Source organism: Dasypus novemcinctus, chromosome 8 (assembly GCF_030445035.2).
Source record: "Dasypus novemcinctus isolate mDasNov1 chromosome 8, mDasNov1.1.hap2, whole genome shotgun sequence".
In the NCBI taxonomy this organism is placed as follows: Eukaryota; Metazoa; Chordata; class Mammalia; order Cingulata; family Dasypodidae; genus Dasypus; species Dasypus novemcinctus.
The window spans coordinates 38,991,536-39,010,410 of record NC_080680.1 but is presented as its reverse complement, the minus strand read 5'-3'; the positions used below and the strand labels follow the sequence as shown (position 1 = coordinate 39,010,410).

Here is an 18,875-nt window from a genome sequence, read left to right as displayed (position 1 = left end):
TGCATAAAATCTGTGCATGGCTTTGAACTTTATTAATATTGGCTGGGTACCTATGGATACAGTGACTCAATAGCAAATGTGTGCCTACTTATCTAGACAGCAATCTTTGGTGAAACAAAGGGTCAGGGAAAGAAAAATGCCATTCATGTAATTTCTTCAGTGCCACTAGAGAATGTTTTAACTGGATAAGCATACAAAATGCCATATCACGAAGACTGGAGGTACTGCCTTGACTCTTAGAAACTTGTGTCATATTGATTAAAGTCATCCATGTATTATATTAGCTTTCTACACTATTTATGATTTGCTTCTGCCATATTTATATCTCAAAGGTTTAAAATTTAAAATTACACCAATGCTTTGTAATACTGTGGGTATTCTTTAGAATAGTGGTTCCCAAATGCTGGGTTTGAGTGTGCCAGTCTGGAATGAAGTTTTTATCACTATATAGCAAAATATGAAAATTAAGAAAATGTAAGTGCATTTGCATAAAGCTAGAATTATTAAATTTGAGGGATTCTTTTTTCATTTTATTTTGAGATTGTTCTTACAGCCTTAATGGCCCACAAAACTATTTGGTCAGTGAGATCTAAAAGTACATAACCACTGGTGTAGAAAATTCTGCTTCTATTTTTTTGCTTTTATCTTGTTCTATAAAAAGGAAAAGCAAAACAATTCTGAAACAAACCCCAGCCATTATTATGAATGATTGACAAGTCTCTTGCTGTCCTTTATTCAAAATGTATTGAGTACCCACTTAAAGGCAGGCTCTAGGACTGCTTCTCTAGTATTCCTCTGGAGAAGACCTCAGCGGGTGATCTGGATGGAACACAAGCATGCTGGGAAGTCTTGAGTTCGGATGGGTCGCTCTTGGTTTGAATCTGGATCAGAACTATCAAAATGTATGGTCTAAGCCAGAAACTCCAACCCTGTCCTGGACTCAACAATCTCCATTGCCCCGGAGGGCAGCTATTTATTACTGCCTGTGGGAAGAGCGTGGATTTTTGGTCTAACTTTGCGCAGACACTCCAGGCAATGTTCTATTCTCCCAAAAGCTTGATGGCTCCTTGGATAATCAGAATAAATACCAGGGTCTCTGTTTTGTGGCTGTGCAAATAAATTCAACAGATAAAAGCATGCCATGGCATAAACCAGCTGCAAGAGGCATGGGCCATGGGCCATACCTTTCTGAAGTCACCCGTATCCTCTCGTCATTGGATGAGTTGAATCTATCATCCTTTTCTCTGAAATACTCCTCTATGCATTGCTCTTCAAAATCGTGCACTTTTTTGAGCTCATCATCAGTTATGAAGAGTTCTGTGAAAAAGAGAGAAAGAACCATGAATAGGAGAAGAAAAAGCAAAGATATCATATTGGTTGTTATGAGAAATTCTAACGATATTCCTATTGTGTTGGATTGAATTATATGCCCGAACAAAAGACAAACTCTTAATCTTAATCTGCATTCCTGTTGATGTGAACCCATTGTAAATAGGAACTTTTGAAGATGTTCATTTTAGTTAAGGTGTGGTGCAACTGAATCAGGGTGTGCTTTAATATTACTGGAGTCCTTTATAAGCAGAAGAGATCTGGATACAGTCAGTAATAGAAGGTCACACGGGAAGAAGCCGAAGCCAGCGGAAATCGGAAGAGCAGACAATGGGAGAGAGAGAGCACCACGTGACAGGAGGCAGGGGTGCAGGCTTAGGAACCCCAACCATTGCAGCTGCACTGCAGACTTTGGGGGGAAAGCACTGTCTTGCCTCTCCTTGATTTTAGGCTTCTAGCCTCTGAAATTGCGAGACAATAAATTGCTGCTGTTTCAGCAAATCCAGTGTATGGTATTTGTCACAGCAGCCTGGCAAACCAAGACACCTAATTAAATCATGGTTAGGAAGGGGGGCCGAGATTCTTTACTAAATCTCAGACTAAATCCAAATCCAATCACACAACTTGCATCACTCTTCTTTCCCCCCATACATTCTTTTCATTGTCAGTCTCTAAAGTTCATCTGTATATATGTGTTTTACTGCAGGGGTTGCTTAGAATTATACAAGTTATAAACTCAAGGATGTAGCTAAATCAAGGAAAGGGCAACTGTATAGAGAATGGAGGTGTCTTAAAAACTCAAAAATTTCTGGATTGAGAGGCGTGGCAGACACATATTTTTGATTGGCCTTACCGAACGCAATCTTGCAACCCCTTTTACCCTCTCCCCTTTCCCACCATTAAGCCAAAAACACATTCCCAGCTTCCCTTAAAGCTGACAACAACTCAAAGTGAAACACCAGAAGTCTGTAGCAGGGAGGGGTGGTGTTTTGGGAAGATATTTTGTTTTTTAAATAAAATAATACAGATATGGCATCTCTTTTTATATTTCTTTCTTGTTTATTTTTTCTTTCCCTTTCTTAGACATGAATGTGATGACTGGAGCCACAGCAGTTATCTTGCTACCATGACACAAGGCAGCATGATAAGGAAGAGCTTAAAAATTGGATTCTGGGTCTTTGATTTCATTGAGCCATTGTTGAGCTTTGGGCTACCTCTTCACTTTTTGTTAAGTGAGAAAAATAATGCCTTATTTGTTTCTGTTATTGTTAGCCTGCCTTTCCATTATTTTCAGGTAAACTAATTCCTTTCTTTTTTAATTTTTAATTTATTTATTTTTATTTCTCTCCTCTCCCCCCCCCACCCCAGTTGTCTGTCCTCTGAGTCTATTTGCTGCGTCTTCTTTGTCCGCTTCTGTTGTTGTCAGCGGCACGGGAATCTGTGTTTCTTTTTTTGTTGCGTCATCTTGTTGTTTCAGCTCTCCATGTGGGAGGCACCATTCCTGGGCAGGCTGCACTTTCTTTCGCGCTGGGCGGCTCTCCTTAGGGGGCGCACTCCTTGCGCGTGGGGCTCCCCTACGCGGGGGACACCCCTGTGTGGCAGGGCACTCCTTGCGTGCATCAGCCCTGCACATGGGCCAGCTCCACATGGGTCAAGGAGGCCTAGGGTTTGAACCGCAGACCTCCCATGTGGTAGACAGATGCCCTAACCAGTGGGCCAAGTCCACTGCCCAGGTAAACTAATTCTTAACTGATACCTTGGTAGAAAGAGCCCAAAGGAAATTCGAACCATTAAATGCTATGGAAAAGCTTTGGGAGAGGAGAGCTGGTTTGGAAAATCTATAAGTGGGCTGGAGGAAGTCCTCTTCTAACACTGTGCCCTTGAGATGCCAAAGGGGTTGTCCCAAATGCTTAGAAGCCCTGGATTTTAGAGCCTCAGGGATTTGGTTTCTAGAGGTTGCTTTGGCTTGCTGCATCGTATTAGTCTGAATCTGTCTGGGGCATAGGAAATATGAATGTATAAGTAGATGAGAGTTAAAAAAATACCAGAAATCAGATCCCTGTTCTTAAATGTGGCAGAACTCTTTGGGAAGGGAGGGGAGGAAGAGGTTATCAAAAGTGAACAGTTGGGATTTAGTCATGAAATTGTACAGAGCATTAGCTTGGAGGGGAGGGAAGGAAGGAAGGCAACTTATAGAGCCCCTGCCCCCAAAGCTCTCCTTCCTGCTCTTACTATATTTTAGACCAAAAGGAGTATATGTAAATTTTTACTCCGCTGGCACCTGTGTGATTTCTTTAGCTATACTAATACTCTTTTTAAAAAATACTATTTTTAGGAAAAAATCATGATAAATGTTAAAAGGAAAATTAAAATTTATACTTTAGAATGCTTTCAGCTGAGGCTTTGCAAGTACTTTTTGACTATGTGGGCACAGGAGATGTCCTGAGGTCTTGTAATTAAGGAACACAGACTGACAGTGAAAAGTTTACCTTCACCTAAATGATTATTGTAATGCAGAGGCCCTCGTTTCTGCCTTTTGCCTTTGCTGACCCAGCCAAGGCTCTGAAGTCCTCCTTTGAGAATGAGCTGACTCTTCGTTCTATCTCTTCCATCTTCCCAGTGACCTGGTGATACTTCTTATTACTACAATTGGTGATAACAAGAACGTGAACTAGAACATTACGTAGCTGGCTCCCACCTAGCCCAAAGTCTGGCATGTTCAGGTTGTCCTGTCTTTTGCAAGCCTGTAGACAATGGAACTGAAGTGGGTCTCTGGGCTGCCCATTTCCTTTGTTGTATCTCCTGACACCCCTTTCTAAGCTCTCTGGAGAAGTGAGGTCCTCCTCCTATCACATGTGAGCCACCCTGGGCTCATGTCATCCTTTATCCATTGCAGGCTATGATTCATTCATATTCCTCTGCCCCTAATTTGGCAGCTAATGTTCTGCCACACAGTCTTAGGCTCCTGAGTACAGAAGCTCAGGGTTTATCTTCATTTTCCCCCCTCTAAGCTTACTATTTGCCTCAAGTTGTATTTCAAATGAAAATAGTGAATTTTGGAATCCCCAGGTCTCTCCAACTCTCTTTAACTCTCCAATTTTAGCATCTAGAAAGGAGTTAGGCACTGTGTCAGGGAGGTGGTTCAGAGCTCCAGGTTTAGAAAAACGGTTGATTAAATAACTTTGGTTTCAAACCTTACAGGCACTGAGTGTGGCCAAGAATCTCTTGGGTAGCTTGTAAAGAAGGTAGGTTCCTGGGCCTCATTCCTAGAGGCTCTGTTTCGTAGATCTGTTGTAGGTTGCCTACTTACCATACTTGGAGAAACCATGGTAGCTTGTTTGAATGGGCTGGGTACCCTCTAATTCTTAAGTGAGGGTAGTACTGCCCCTTTAAGGGGCATTTAGGAATCTACAGGAGCTACTGATATTCACTGTGTGGAGGCCAGGGATGCTAAATCTCCTGCAGATATGGAATGATCCTCCACAATGAAGAATTGTTCTACCCAAATGCCAACAGCACCTCCTTTTAGAAACGTTGTGCTAGGAGGTGGGTGGTAAAGGGTCTCCTGTTTTGTCCTTTGAATAATGGGAACGAGGGCTGCTTTCCTTATGAGTTCATAGGGGCACAGTGCTTAAAACTTAGGAAAATGTTTAAGACTGAAAAAAAATGACAGGTCTAGAAATGGTCATGGAAAATCAGGCTCAGCCAACTGCAACTCAACTCAGCTCGTATGTCACGATGATTAAACTACATAATGTAGCATTGGGTGCCTATTAATGTGATTGAAATGTCTTGTGGTGGAACCTCTGGAAAGTAAGAGAGAACCCATGAAGATGCTAAAACAGTCCTGCTCCAGACTGGTTTTTATCTCTCTAAGAAAGTAGGTGAGGCCAAGGAAGCTCAGTTTCAGCCTCCACTGTTTTCCTTCCAGCACCATTTCTCATGCAAGAGGCTCTCCCCTCCCCGCCCTGCCCAGTCACCGTCCTTAGGAGGGATGGGGTGGTCACGGAGGGGCTGCCCGATTGCCTATGGAAGTGCAGGGATTTCTGACCCTGGCCACTTACTCAGGCCGTAGTCCCTCTCGTCAGGGTCGCTCTCGTGCTTCCTCCAGCGGCAGCACAGGTGCTGGCATATCATGGTCATGTGGCTGAAGATGATGAGCGGTGGGGGCAGAACCGGCCTCTCGTGGAAAGTCATGATGAGCTGATACCGCTGAAACTTCCACACTTGGTTGGATATGGATTTGACCTCGAAGAACGTGTTGCTGAAAAAGAGATCGGAGAGAATCGAGTGGGAAAACCCGCCGTTGTCGAGAGCGCCCCCTCGCGCCCCGCCCAGGGCTCTGCGCTCACTTGAAGACGGCGATGAGGAGGTTGACCAGCAGGATGTTGGCCACCAGCAGGTAGCAGGCCATGATGGCCGGCACGATCCAGGCCCCCGTCTTGCAAGGAGGCAGCTGGATTATTTTACCGTCCTCTCGGGTCTCATTTTGTCCACAGGGAGCTGGAGAAAGTAATACAGGCAAGAGATGAGAAGCTGCGGCCATTGGATTGAAAGAAGAAAAAAGACTAATTTGAATGACAATTTTAGGGGAGGAGAAAGAGAGCCATCTCAAAACAAACAGAAAAATATTTCCAGGCGCAAAATTGAGAAATGAAAGCATGGTGAATATCCCGAGGGGCTGCTACTCCAGAGGGGAGTCAGCTTGCCTGCATCTGGACTTGTCGGGTACGAGGGCGGAGGAGCCGCCTGTTGGATCTCTGTCCGGACACTCCCCGCCGAGGGGCGCAGGGTGTTCCTCAGGAAGCCTGGCGAGGGCTTTCCTGGGCAGTGGCCGAGGAGCAGAGGGCACCCTGCCCTGGAAGTTACTTTGCAAATGTGCCGTGGAGGCCAGAAGCCCACAGCTATGAGAGCAGCAGCAGCAGCGAGGGGCTACTGACTGGGAACCAACACCCCGGCAGCGGTTAATTGTTGCAACAAACAACCCAGGGGCCTGGGAGCCAAGGATTTGCTGCCTCGGTACAGAAGGAAGGAAACAGGACTACACCTGGGGAAGTATTTAGAGGGCTTGTCACTCGGTCCCCGTGATGGGTGGGATTTCACCGGGAGAGGAAGGAGGGGAGATGGACCACGGAGCGGAGCCTGCGGACACCTGCTTTCTTCCAGTAGCATTTCCATTGCAAAAGCATGCTTTTCAGGGCGTAAAGAACAAAACCCAAATGCACTGAATAAGTGTGGGGGAAAAAAAGGCAGGGGGAAGCAGATCTGGAGGTGGTGGGTGAAGAGGAAGGTGATGTGTGGGAGGGGGTGAGCGTGAGTAATGTGCTAATGAGGTTTGCTTAGCGTTTCTGGGTAAATTCAGGGAGAAAAAAAAATCCTTGACAAAGCCCCTTAGTGTTGCACAGACAACGTGGACCAGGCAGTCAGGTGATGTCCCACCCCAGGTGTCCCGGCGCAGGTGAGCTTGCCCTCCCATGGGCATTAACAGGGTCCTTCTGCAATCATTTGTATAAAAGATGGGGCAAAGAAATAAACTGGGGACCTGGAGGGCTCTCAGGAGTTGCCACAGGCTGCTTTTGAAAATCTGCCAGGAAGGTTTGAAAAGTTGACATAGAATCTACTCGGCTGGAGCACCTGGCGAGGGTAGTCCATTCCTTTCTTAAGAGTTCCCGTTGCTAGGCTGCACGCTCTCCAGTGGTTCCAACCCTGGCTGTACACTGGATCACCTGGGGAGCTTTAAAGAATACCCAAGCCTCGCTCTACCCCAGGCAATTAAGTCAGAACCTCTTAGGGCATCAGTATTTTTTTTTTTAAAAAAGGGTTCTCATGTGCCACTGAGTTTGAGATGACTGAGGTAGAATTAGGTTGAAAAATTGCTTGATTTCATAACTGGCCCTCGTGTCCAAAATGTATCCTCTCAGCCCATTACAGTTATAATAATGTCAAGACACCAGGACCTAAAATGGCCAAAGCTCTTCCTTTGGTTCTGCCTGGACCATGCCTGGGAGAAGGAATCAGGTGTTTAAAAGGAGCCAGATCCTTTTTTATTGTTGGCAATTTTGTTGCACTAACCACCCAAGACATCCCTGTAGAAGATCCTGATCATTTTCTCCCCCAGAAGGAAAACCCAGTGACAGAGCCCTCCACTGGCTTCAGGATAAAGTCCAGACTCTGAGGATGGGGGCCCAGAGCCTTCTCTTGCCACTTCCCATCTCTCACTCTAAGCACAGACTGGACTGAGTTCTTTGCATGCTCTCTCAATTCCTGATTTTCAGCCATGCTGCTTCCCTTGTTTCCAAAAAGTGCCTCTAACATGCTGCTCCCCCGCCCACCCTTTGCCTGGAAGAATTCTCTTCATTATTTAGCGCTCACCCAGCTTATTGACACCTACCCCAGCTCCCTCTCTACTCCCTTCCACCCTGGGTCTGGTACCTTCCTAACTGTCCTAGAGCATCTTCTGCTTGCCCCCAGTGGGTCTTCACACACCATGTCACCACGGCCAGTTTAGAGTCCCACATTAGATTCCCAGTGGGAAGATTGTTGTCCGTGGTTTCCTGTTACCTGGCACAGCACACAGAGCACATCTGAGCACATCCATCCACACACAATCAGTGTTTGTTGAATGAATAAAGACGACCATGTGCACATGGTTTTATCGATGAGCACTAACGTATTTCCACACCACCACCCAACTCGTGGTGTGCAGTCCGCCTTCTGAGGGGTCGTTAGAGTCTTCTTTAGGGCCTGTCCAGAAATCCCACCCTCGGCTTGGCAAGAAGCCTTCGTACGGTTAGCCAGACTTCACGGTCTCTGGTACCCACGTGGCTGCAGCCCTCCCAGGATCGCTCGCTTTGATTTTCTCTCCCCTGGGCAGCTTCTCCCACCACGCTATACCCCTGCCCTCCAGGTCTAACTCCGGGGGACTCTCTTATTCTGCCCTTCCTCCGGCTCCTGCTCAGATCTCTACTGGGAAGCAAGGAGGGAGGAACAGACGTAACCATTTGGGGACGTTACGAAGCTTACCCAGATTTAACAGATGTGGTTCCTGAGCTCTGTTTCTTGGCTCCCTCTGAGGAGGCAAAATAAAGTTTTGAGGGGCAGAGAGCCTTCATCTTGCTCCTCTGACCCCATATTTAGTGAAAACCAAGCAGACATTTCTACCTCTAAGGCCCTTCTCAGCCTAGAGATGAAACCGGGGAAAATGGTTGTTGCCCCTGGATGCAAGTGGCCTCTGTGCAATCCACGGGCCTCCTGGTAGGTCAATCAACCTGTCACTAGGTCCCTCTTGCGTTCCTCTGGTCGGTTCATCAAAGGCCTCTTCTGGTTAAAAAAAAAAAAATGGACGAGCTTAAAATCTACCCATGATTTCATTTGGTATGCAACATCACCCTGAGGGACTTAATTTATTCCAGCTCCTCCCCTTTTATCTACCCTGGTTTTATTATTATTATTTATTTATTTTTTTACTTTTACATGGCTTTATTAGTAGGTATAGGTTCTGCTGCAGCCTGTTTAGATTTTGAAAACATTGCAATACAAATCATTATGAGAATAAACCATTATCCACTTACTGGGTACCAAGTCTCCAGTAATTGCTTATTGAAAATGCATCAATTATACTAGTATTATTAATTGAGTGGTTAGGGATATGCAGTAGAATCACACAGACCTATGTTCAAACCTGACTCCACCATTTTCAAATAAGGTGACTAATTTTACTCCATAAACTACAGCTTCCTCCTCTATAAAATGGGGGTAATAATAGTATATACCATGGGGGGGGTGTTGAGATCATGAAATGAGATAACGCACACAAAACCCTCAATATTACCTACCACATAGATCAAGTTAGCGCTTGATCAACTTTAGCTGATGCCCTCATTATTATTGTTATTTTTGTAATTAATAGACATTAGGCTTCTAAGGTCAAAGACTATGTTTTATTCCCCTTTGTTTCACAATCACTAAGTGTAGCATTTATTCTACTAACATTTAGTCAATCATTATAGTGTGACTGGTTCTGGGGATATTGGGGGTCAAAGAGAGTCTCTGTTGCCAGGGATCTCACAATTTAATAAGGAATAATGGGGAGTTAGTGCTTAAATTTTACAGTTTCTATTTGGGTTGATGGAAAAGTTTTGATAATGGATGGTGGTCTTGGTAGTACAACTTTGTGACTGTAATTAACAGTACTGAAATAAATATCTGAATGTGGCTAAAAGGGAAACTTTTAGGTTGTAAATATATTACTAGAATTTGAAAAAACCACATTGGACTGTATGACACAAATAGTAGACTGTAATGTAAACCATAGACTATAGTTAATAGTACAATTATAAAAATGTTCTTTTATCAATTGTAACAAATGTACCACACTAATGCCAGGTGTTAATAATTGGGGGGCTTATGGGAACCCTGTATTTTAAGTATAATTTTTCTGTAAACCTACAACTTCTCTAATAAAAAAGATTTAATGCGGCAAATTGTTAAAAGTTGGTAGAACTGGGTATCTGGGTAGAGGATATGTTGGAGTTCTCTGTGTGGGTTTTGTATTATCTTTGCAACTGTCCTGTAAATGTGAAATTATTTCAAAATGAAAAGCTTATTTTAAAAAAGGGAACAGCTCTTTGCACTACTGTGTGGTAACACTTTCTGGCCCTTTCTAGTGGGGGCCATAAAGCCATCTGGTAGTCTGGACCCTCCTCCTGCCTTGAGACGTGCACAGTCCATCATCTAGATTCTTCAGCAACAGGTGCAGCATAAATGAATTAGATGATCCTAGTGACAGTGAAAATGATGATAAAAGTGCACACAGCATTCATTTGCTAATATTACCAAGAATTAGGAGAAATTATATGTAACGGTTAGTACAAAACTTTGCTCTCTAATGTCTCCTTATGATGTCCTTGTTCTAGCTATTTGCATCAGGAAGTGCTATGAGGCAAACTTACAGATGTCTACCACTGATGAAGATGAGCTGGGTGCCTTGGAGTCCTGATAAGCAGCTGCTTTGGGGAAGGGGGATGTATTATCTGGTCATCACAGAGCACCAACCAGTAGCTGGAAGCTCATGTTCCCAGGTGTTATGGGCTGAATTATTCCTCCCCCCACTCCCCCAAAAAAGATATGCTGACATCCTAATCTCTGGTACCTGTGAATGCTACCTTACGTGGAAATAGAGTTTTGCAGATGTAATCAAGTTGAGGCCAGACCGAATTAGGGTGGACCCTGATCCTCTATGACTGATGTCCCAGAAGAGGAGGAGTGGCACAGGGAGGATAAGACCATGTAAAGGTGGCGCCAGGGCCTGGAGCGACGTGTCTACAAGCCCAGGAACGCCACGGGTTGCTGACAAACCCCGGAAGCTACGAGAGGCGAGGAAACAATCCCCTGCACAGGTTTCTGAGGCAGCCGGCTTCTGTTGGCAGTGATTAGTTCTGGGATGCACATGGGATCCAAGCCTGACCAGTCCGAGCTCTTGTGGATTTAGTTGTGTCCTCCAAAAAGAGGCTCTTCGAAGATGTTCTCAGTTAACATGAGGTTAAACTGCATTAGGGTGAGCCCGATCCCACCCTAATGACTGGAGCCCTTATCAGAGGAAATGTGGACACAGTCGGTAAGAGAGGCAGGCACACAGAGGGTGGCCGAGTGGAGCTGCGCAGCCACATGCCAGGGAGCACGGTGGACTGCTGCTCCTCCACCCACCTCAGGAGCCAGCAAGCATGGCCCCGCTGACACCCTGACTTCAGACTTCTCACCTCCAGAACTGTGGGACAAGAAATCTGTTGTTTAAGCCAATCATTCCATGGCATTTGTTGCCTCACCCCTGGCAAACAAAGACAACAGACAATAGGCATCAGCTCTGGGGCTTTGCCAGAGCTAGCACAAAAGGGAATCTCTCTTTCTACGGTACAATATCAGGCCCCCAAGTAGAGAAAGGCTGACTGAGAGTGACTCTACCACAGAGAAGAGAAACTATTCCTGGTCTGGCCCTGCCTAAAACCAGTCCTTTTCGGTTACACAAGTCGTAAAATTTCTCTTTTGCTTAAGCCAGATTGATTTGGGTTTCTATCACTTGCAACTGAGAGTCCTGACTATTGCAATCACCCCCACCTCCAGCCCCTGCCTACAGACCTGTAAAAATAGGGGTTGACAGCTTGGGCTCTCCAACCCTGAGAGGTTGCATTTCTTTTTTTCCCTATCTGGTTGCATCATCATTTTTTTGGTGCATTGCTTCGCCGTGCAAGGATCTGCACCTGTCTCCATGCCATCTCCACTCAGGTCTGGGTGCCTTTCTCTCTCTCTCTCTTTTTTTTTTTTTTTTTTAAAGATTTATTTTTATTTTACTTAATTCCCCTCCCCTCCCCCGGTTGTCTGTTTTTTTTGTGTGTGTGTCTTTTTGCTGCATCTTGTTTCTTTGTCCGCTTCTGTTGTCGTCAGCGGCATGGGAAGTGTGGGCGGCGCCATTCCTGGGCAGGCTGCTCCCTCCTTCGCGCTGGGCGGCTCTCCTTATGGGTGCACTCCTTGCGCGTGGGGCTCCCCTACGCGGGGGACACCCCTGTGTGGCACGGCACTCCTTGCGCGCATCAGCACTGCGCATGGGCCAGCTCCACACGGGTCAAGGAGGCCCGGGGTTTGAACTGTGGACCTCCCATGTGGTAGACGGACACCCTAACCACTGGGCCAAAGTCCATTTCCCTCTCTTTTTTTTTTTAACCAGGAAGTCCTGGGGATTGAACCCAGGTCCTCCATATAGTAAATGGGAGCTCAACTGCCTGAGCCATGGCCACTTCTCAAAAGGTTGCATTTTGAAATGGCATCTTGAAGTAGTATAAAGTGATTGGAAAGGACAACTAGAAATGTAAAATCTACCCAATGACAAGGTTTAATCTTCATGTCAGAGGCCACTATTGTACCCCCTTCTTCCCAAAAGTATAAAAAACTTAAGGGGTCTGCACTGATCAATGCTCTGTTGCTCAACTGGGGTCTCTCATTAGAAACTAAAGACACAGATTTGACATAATGAGGGCAAATGCAGCTGGGACACTTTGGCCAAACACTTGGGCATATCTAGCTACAACTAAAATGAAGAGAAACGTTCTAGAAGCTGATCATAGATTCACCTGCAGATGCCTCAGGGTGGGGGTACAAGTACAGAGTGGGGGGCTACATCTATGTAGATGTGGTCAAATTAGAAGGGTTCAAACACTTGACAATTCAGATCTATGTGGGTTACTCGGACACATGGCACAGCAGGAAGCTGGAAGTGCTATTTTTGCTAATTATACACTAATAAGCAGAGAGAACAGATGATTGGGTTCTAGAACAAACTGATAGGTTGAAAAGTCACACACATAGGATATGGATGATAGTAGAAAGCCTTTCCTTCTCTGTATATGTTGAAGTTGTGGAGAGCAGTCTTCTGATGGGTGGCATTTTTTCACAAAAAAATTTTATAGGTACTAAACTAAGGTTCTTCATCCTCATTAGAATGTAAGCTTCATGAGGGCAAGGGTTTTATATGTTTTGTTCATAAAACTATCTAGAACAGTGCCTGGCACACAGTAGGTGCTCAATAAATATATGCTGAATGACTGCAGGCAGGAAAATGACATACTGTGCATTTGACCTGCAGTGTCAGGCATTTCTCTAAAGGTCTCACCTGATCAGTTTCCCTGGGTTGCTGTTTATTTTCCTATTTACTTCAAGATTTCAAGTGCCAATGTGTCCTGCCAATGTAGGATGGGTACCATGAGAGCAAAACACTGAGCGAAAAAAATGGAAGGTAGATTTTTGTTTTGTTTTTGCAACTGCCAAGGTTAAACGAACATGCCTAGTCTTAGGCAACGGCGACAGTGAACCTTGCTTGGGAATGCTGTGGTGTAAATCTCCATGGCACGCCTGCCACAATGCTCTATCTTCCACCTGTGGCAGACATTGCTAACCAATCATGAAACTATCTCCCTTTGAGCCATAATGTGACCTCAGAATCCTTTATAAGACAAAACTCCCCAAAGCACACCCAAACAACTGAAGTTGACACAAGAGCTGGAAATTTTCCCCTAGCCTCTTCCAAAATTAGAATGTATCTGAGATGAAAAGTCATTTTTATCCTTTTCAGGATTCTTATCAGGCCCACTTGGCCTGGTTGATACCTGACATATACCAGCTCATAGCTGCCCAGGAACCAAAACGGGGCCATAATCTGACATCCTGGGGAGTGGATGTAGCTCAGTGGTTGAGCACCTGCTTCTCAAATACAAGGTCCCAGGTTCAATCCCTGGTATCTCCTAAAAACAACAAGCAAACAAAAAACCCCAATTCTTATTGGGGAGCAGATGTAGCTTGGTGGTTGGGTGCTTCCCATGTACGATATGAGGTCCTGGGTTCATTCCCTGGTATCTCCTAAAAAACAAAACAAAACCCCCCCCCAAAAAAAAACTGAATCCAACATCCTGCTAATCTCAGACCCTGATGTTTCTGACCAGGAACTACCTTGTGGGACTTCTCTCTCATACTTCCTGCGGCACTGGACACTGTCCACTGCTCACTTTAAAATATAACTTTTTAAGTGGGGCTTCTCCTGGAAATGCAGATCCTAATTCTCCCATGATCTGGGATCCTCAAAAGTGAAGGACAGTGGAGATATGGGAATAAACATCTGTGGAAAACATACAATCAGACTCTGTGCTGGGTGCTTGACATCTGCCATTGCATGTAAGCTTCCTAGCAGCTTTGAAGGAAATGTATTATCCTTGGTAATTCATTCCTTGTGCAGGAAACAGGCACTAGGGGGTGAAATGACTTACCCCAAATCACACAACTAGTAAGGAGCGATGCTGGAATCATTCATTCATTCATCTCAAAGATGCTGAGCTCCTGCTTGGTGCCTGCAAGAACTGGCCCTGGAGATGCAATTGGGAGTGAAACAGAAGTGGGCCTTCTCCTCCCTCTGATCCCAAGGCCTGCATGTACTCTGCTGCACTTCACTTGGCCTTTCCAATAAAGTAATTCTAGTGACCATCTACTGAATGTTTAAATGTAAGACCCTGTGCTATGAGCTTTACTTACATGACTTTATTTTAATATTTCTAGTATCTTGACAGGGTAGCTATTATTACCCCAGTTTTATAGATTGAGTGTGGGCTTGGAAAGCTTTATATATCTGTCAGTATCTCAAAGGCAATAAGAACAGAGTGAGGATGTTTCATCTCTGGGCCTCTGAAGAAAGCTAACAAGGGGCTGAGAGGAATCTCGCAGCCGTGGACAAAATTAGACTATTTGATAGGTATCTGAGTTTTTCTCATTCCCATTAATAAGAGTAACTTGGCCTAAGCTGTTTAGGTAGAGAATGGAATTCTATTCTTACCAAAAGCTTCATATGTAGGCTCCCATGTCTCAGAGATTGAGACACTTACCGTTTTGATTTAGTTCTATAATATGTGAGGAAAAGAAATCTTTATTTAATGTGCACATTACTTGTTCTCAAAAAGTAAGGAGGGAGCAGATGTGGCCAAGCAGGTGAGTGCCTGCCTCCCACATGGGAGATCCTAGTGCTTCCTAAAGAAGACTAACAAACAAGGAGCAGACAAGGAGCAAAAACAAACAAGCAGGGAGCAGATGTGGCTCAAGCAGTTGTGCCCCACCTTCTACATGGGAGGCCCCGGGTTTGGTTCCTGGTGCCTCCTAAGGAAAGAAAGAAAGAAACAGATGAGCAGATAATGCAGAAAAAAACAAAACAAAACAAAACAAAAAAAACAACGAGCAGACAATGAGCAATGAATGCAAACAACTGAGTAAAAAAACAAGCTAACTGATGAGGAAGCCATCTGCAGGGGGAATTCTGTGAAAAAATTTTTTTAAAGTAAGGAGGAATTTAAAATGAAACACCAACCAATGTTGATATCATCAGTGTCATATTTATACATATGATCAAGAAGGATATTTCTTGAAGATTGTCCCTTCCTCTCCTGACTGAAGAAATATCTCAGAGCTTACTCCAAATCACAGATAGTGGAATAAGCAGCTTAGGTGAGTGTCTGACTACATTTACCTTTTTTTTTCAAAGAAAGAATTTTTCAACTAAAAATCCAGCTTGAAAAGATAACAAGACAAAGAGGATTTCTCCATCTCCTTTTGAAAATCTGTACAGCTTGCAATGGAGGATTTAGAATGTCATTAACACAACTCCTGTGGCTTAACCCATGGATGAATTAGACGGTAACTCTGCTCTTTAGTCTCTGTGATGGTTAGGTTCATGTGTCAAATTGGATAGATTATGGTGTACAGTATGGTCAAAAAAGCACTGGCCTGATTGTGGCTCTGAGGGTAACATGGATTGAAATCATTAGACAGTTGACTGCAGCTATGGCTGATTAAATCTACAGTCAACAAAGGAGATTGCCTTCAGCAATGAGGGAAGTCTCATCAGATCAGATGATGAGACTTCATCTGATCTCAGATGATTTCAGAAATCAGAAAAAAGAATTTTGGTGCTATTTCACCCTTACCCAGGATTCACAGTTCCAGGTGGAACTCAGAGTGGTACCAATCACTCCAAGTGATCCACCAGGAAATTTTTTGCCTCCTGTCTGCACAACCTTAAACTCTGCTGGTCTACAAGTCTTAGTTCCAAAAGGAAGAGTATTTCTACCAGAAGATGTAACAACAATTCCATTGAAATGCAAGTAAAGAACTGCTACCAGCAACTTTGGGCTTCTCATGCCTCTGAATCAACAGGCCAAGAAGGGAATTACTGTATAGGCTAGGATAATTGATCATAATTATCAAGGAAAATAGGACTGCTATTAAACAATGGAGGTAAAGAAGTGTTTGCCTATCTTAGGGCATCGATTACTACTATAATGCCTGGGAATTAAAGTCAACAGAGGGAAGCGGACTTGGCCCAATGGATAGGGCATCTGCCTACCACATGGGAGGTCCACGGTTCAAACCCCGGGCTTCCTTGACCCACGTGGAGCTGGCCCATGTGCAGTGCTGATGCACGCAAGGAGTACTGTGACACGCAGGGGTGTCCCCTGTGTAGGGGAGCCCCACGTGCAAGGAGTGTGCCCCATAAGGAGAGTCGCCCAGTGCGAAAGAAAGTGCAGCCTGCCCAAGAATGGTGCCGCACACATGGAGAGCTGAGACAACAAGATGACACAACAGAAGGAGACACAGATTCCCGGTGTCACTGATAAGGATAGAAGCAGTCACAAAAGAACACACAGCAAATGGACAGAGAGAGCGGACAACTGGGGGGGGGGGGGGGGAAGGGGAGAGAAATAAATAAAAAATAAATACATCTTTGAAAAAAAAGTCAATGGAAAACTGCAATAACCAGCTTCAGCAAGCACTGTTGTTAATGGACACCAAACTTCAGGAATGAAGGTTTGGGTTGCCTCATCAGACAAAGGACCAAGCCCAGGTGAAATGCCTTTGGGGGTAAAGGGAATATGGAATGGAGAGTGGAAGAAGGTAGTTATAAATAGAAGCTACGACCATGTGACTAGTTGCAGAAATGAGGGCTATGATCATTATAGTATTTCTTCCTTGTTTTGTTATGAATGTTTGTGTATATACATAATGCAAGTGTTTTTGTTTTCTTCCCTATCTTATCCCTTTATCATATAACATAAAATGTATTAACTTTTTGTCATAGTATTTAAATTATAGGATGTCAAGGTTACGTTTGAATATTACACAAGGACTTGTATCCTCTTGTGGGGAAAGTTAGTGCATTTCCAGTTGCATGCAGTCAGTTGAATTATGTTAAGTGAAAGTATGACCTTGTTTTTCTTTAGAAATTAAATATGGCTGGGTTACAAGGGCTGGACTGTGATGGTTAGTTTCATGTATCAACTTGGCTAGGTTATCAGGTACAGTTGTTTGGTCAGGCAAGCACTAGCTTGATGGTTACTGTGAGTGTATTTTGTGGATTTAAATCATGTCAATTATTGCTTCTATGGTTGATGGCATCTACAATCAATAAAGGAGATTGCCTCTGGCAATGAGAGAACTCTCATACAATCAGCTGAAGGCCTTCAAGGGAGAAGTGATGATTTCAGCAGTCAAAAAGAAGAATTTCTATCTCTACTTCAGCCAGCCAGCTTTTCCTGGGAAATTCATGGTTCATTGAAACCTTCCTAGGAGTTTTCAATTTGCAGTCTGCCCTGTGGAATTTGGACTTGTCAATCCCCATGGTTATGCAAGCCAATTCCTATAACAAATCTCATAATATTTACATACACACTATTTGTGTGTGTGTGTTTGTGTGTGTATGTAGATATATATATATATATATACTGTTGGTTCTGTTTCTCTAGAGAATTCTGACTAATACATTTGTCTTAACAAAATTATAGTTACAAAAGAATTACAGATAAGCTGCTTTCTTCTTCAACTCACCCTCCCCCCAACATAAACAAATCTGAGAAAAGATCAAAGAAACAATTAATTCTTCCAGATTTCATGCAGTGATCCAACTCTGTTGTAATTCTTGATTGTGATGGTCTTGTCCTAACTCCTCTTGGTGCAACAATACACCTTCCAGGTCGATGAGGACAGCTAGAGGTGCATCCCAGGGGCAGCAGAGCTCAACTCCATTCTCACTGCCTTCACCATGGAAGGTTTTCTCTGCAGGTCCACACCGCCTTAACCTCTATGCTTCACATCAAGGAATACATTTGCTGTTTTTGTTTAAAATGGGATTGTATTATTTTTTCAGAAACCATAACATCTGTTCCTTAGGATATTTAAAAAGGGAAGACCAAGGCCTACTTTAAGAGGGGCTTTCTAAAAAAAGAAACCTGCAAGCTCATGTCAGGGCTCTCTGTTGTTCCTGGAAGGATCAGTCTAGTGAGCCAGCCTGTTCACATCTCTGGGCAGGTGCATCTCAGGGCCCATGAGGCTGGACTAGCTCCCCAGAAATAATCTGTGACTTCCACTGACTCCCATTGGATTGCACCAGAGGGGTTATATGGCATCTATGGAAAGAATCAATGAGGCTCCTGATACTCAAGAATGCACATATAAGCAGACCTAAGTTCCTGCTGTCATTATTTACAAATTCCTTGGTAAGCGACAATGCAAGAAATCCACTTGTACTCACAGCTCACAGCCTAACTCTGACCTGCTGGTGCACATGCCTCTCTGAGCCCCTCATTTCCTTTCTGTCCTCTGGACCCGAGACTTTCTTCTCCTGGCCCTCTCTTTTAAGTTCAAGCTACCCACTCTTCTCTGTTTACTGTTAAAACCTGAGTTTCTCATACTTTAAATGATGCTCCTCAAACTGCAAAGAATCCAGATAGTATTCAGTCCATGTTCTGCTCAGAACCTGAATGGCTGTTGGTAGGAGATCATATTCCAGTGCCAATCACTCCCTATCATGTTGTGAATACTAGTTCAATTGTATGCTGAATATAAACAATCTAAAATTATAATAAAATGGTTGGTGGCAGGACACCCTTGTACAGTAGATTAATAAATATTTTTTTCCCCAGAGCAGCCCTGACACACATCAGTGAAGATCAAATAAATAAGCATTT

General features: G+C 44.1%; 1 protein-coding gene across 13 annotated transcripts in view; it reads right to left on the bottom strand.

Moving 5' to 3' along the window:
* The window catches only part of TRPM3 (transient receptor potential cation channel subfamily M member 3), a 915,440-nt gene that overhangs the window by 19,257 nt on the left and 877,308 nt on the right, over positions 1–18,875 (bottom strand). For all 13 annotated transcript variants that reach the window (XM_058301681.2, XM_058301675.2, XM_058301676.2 and 10 more), the window contains 3 exons: positions 5,682–5,832; positions 5,394–5,593; positions 1,185–1,317 (listed from right to left, as the gene is read on the bottom strand). In XM_058301681.2, coding sequence (XP_058157664.1) covers positions 1,185–1,317; positions 5,394–5,593; positions 5,682–5,832 — 484 coding nt within the window. The remainder of the gene's footprint in view (positions 1–1,184; positions 1,318–5,393; positions 5,594–5,681; positions 5,833–18,875) is intronic.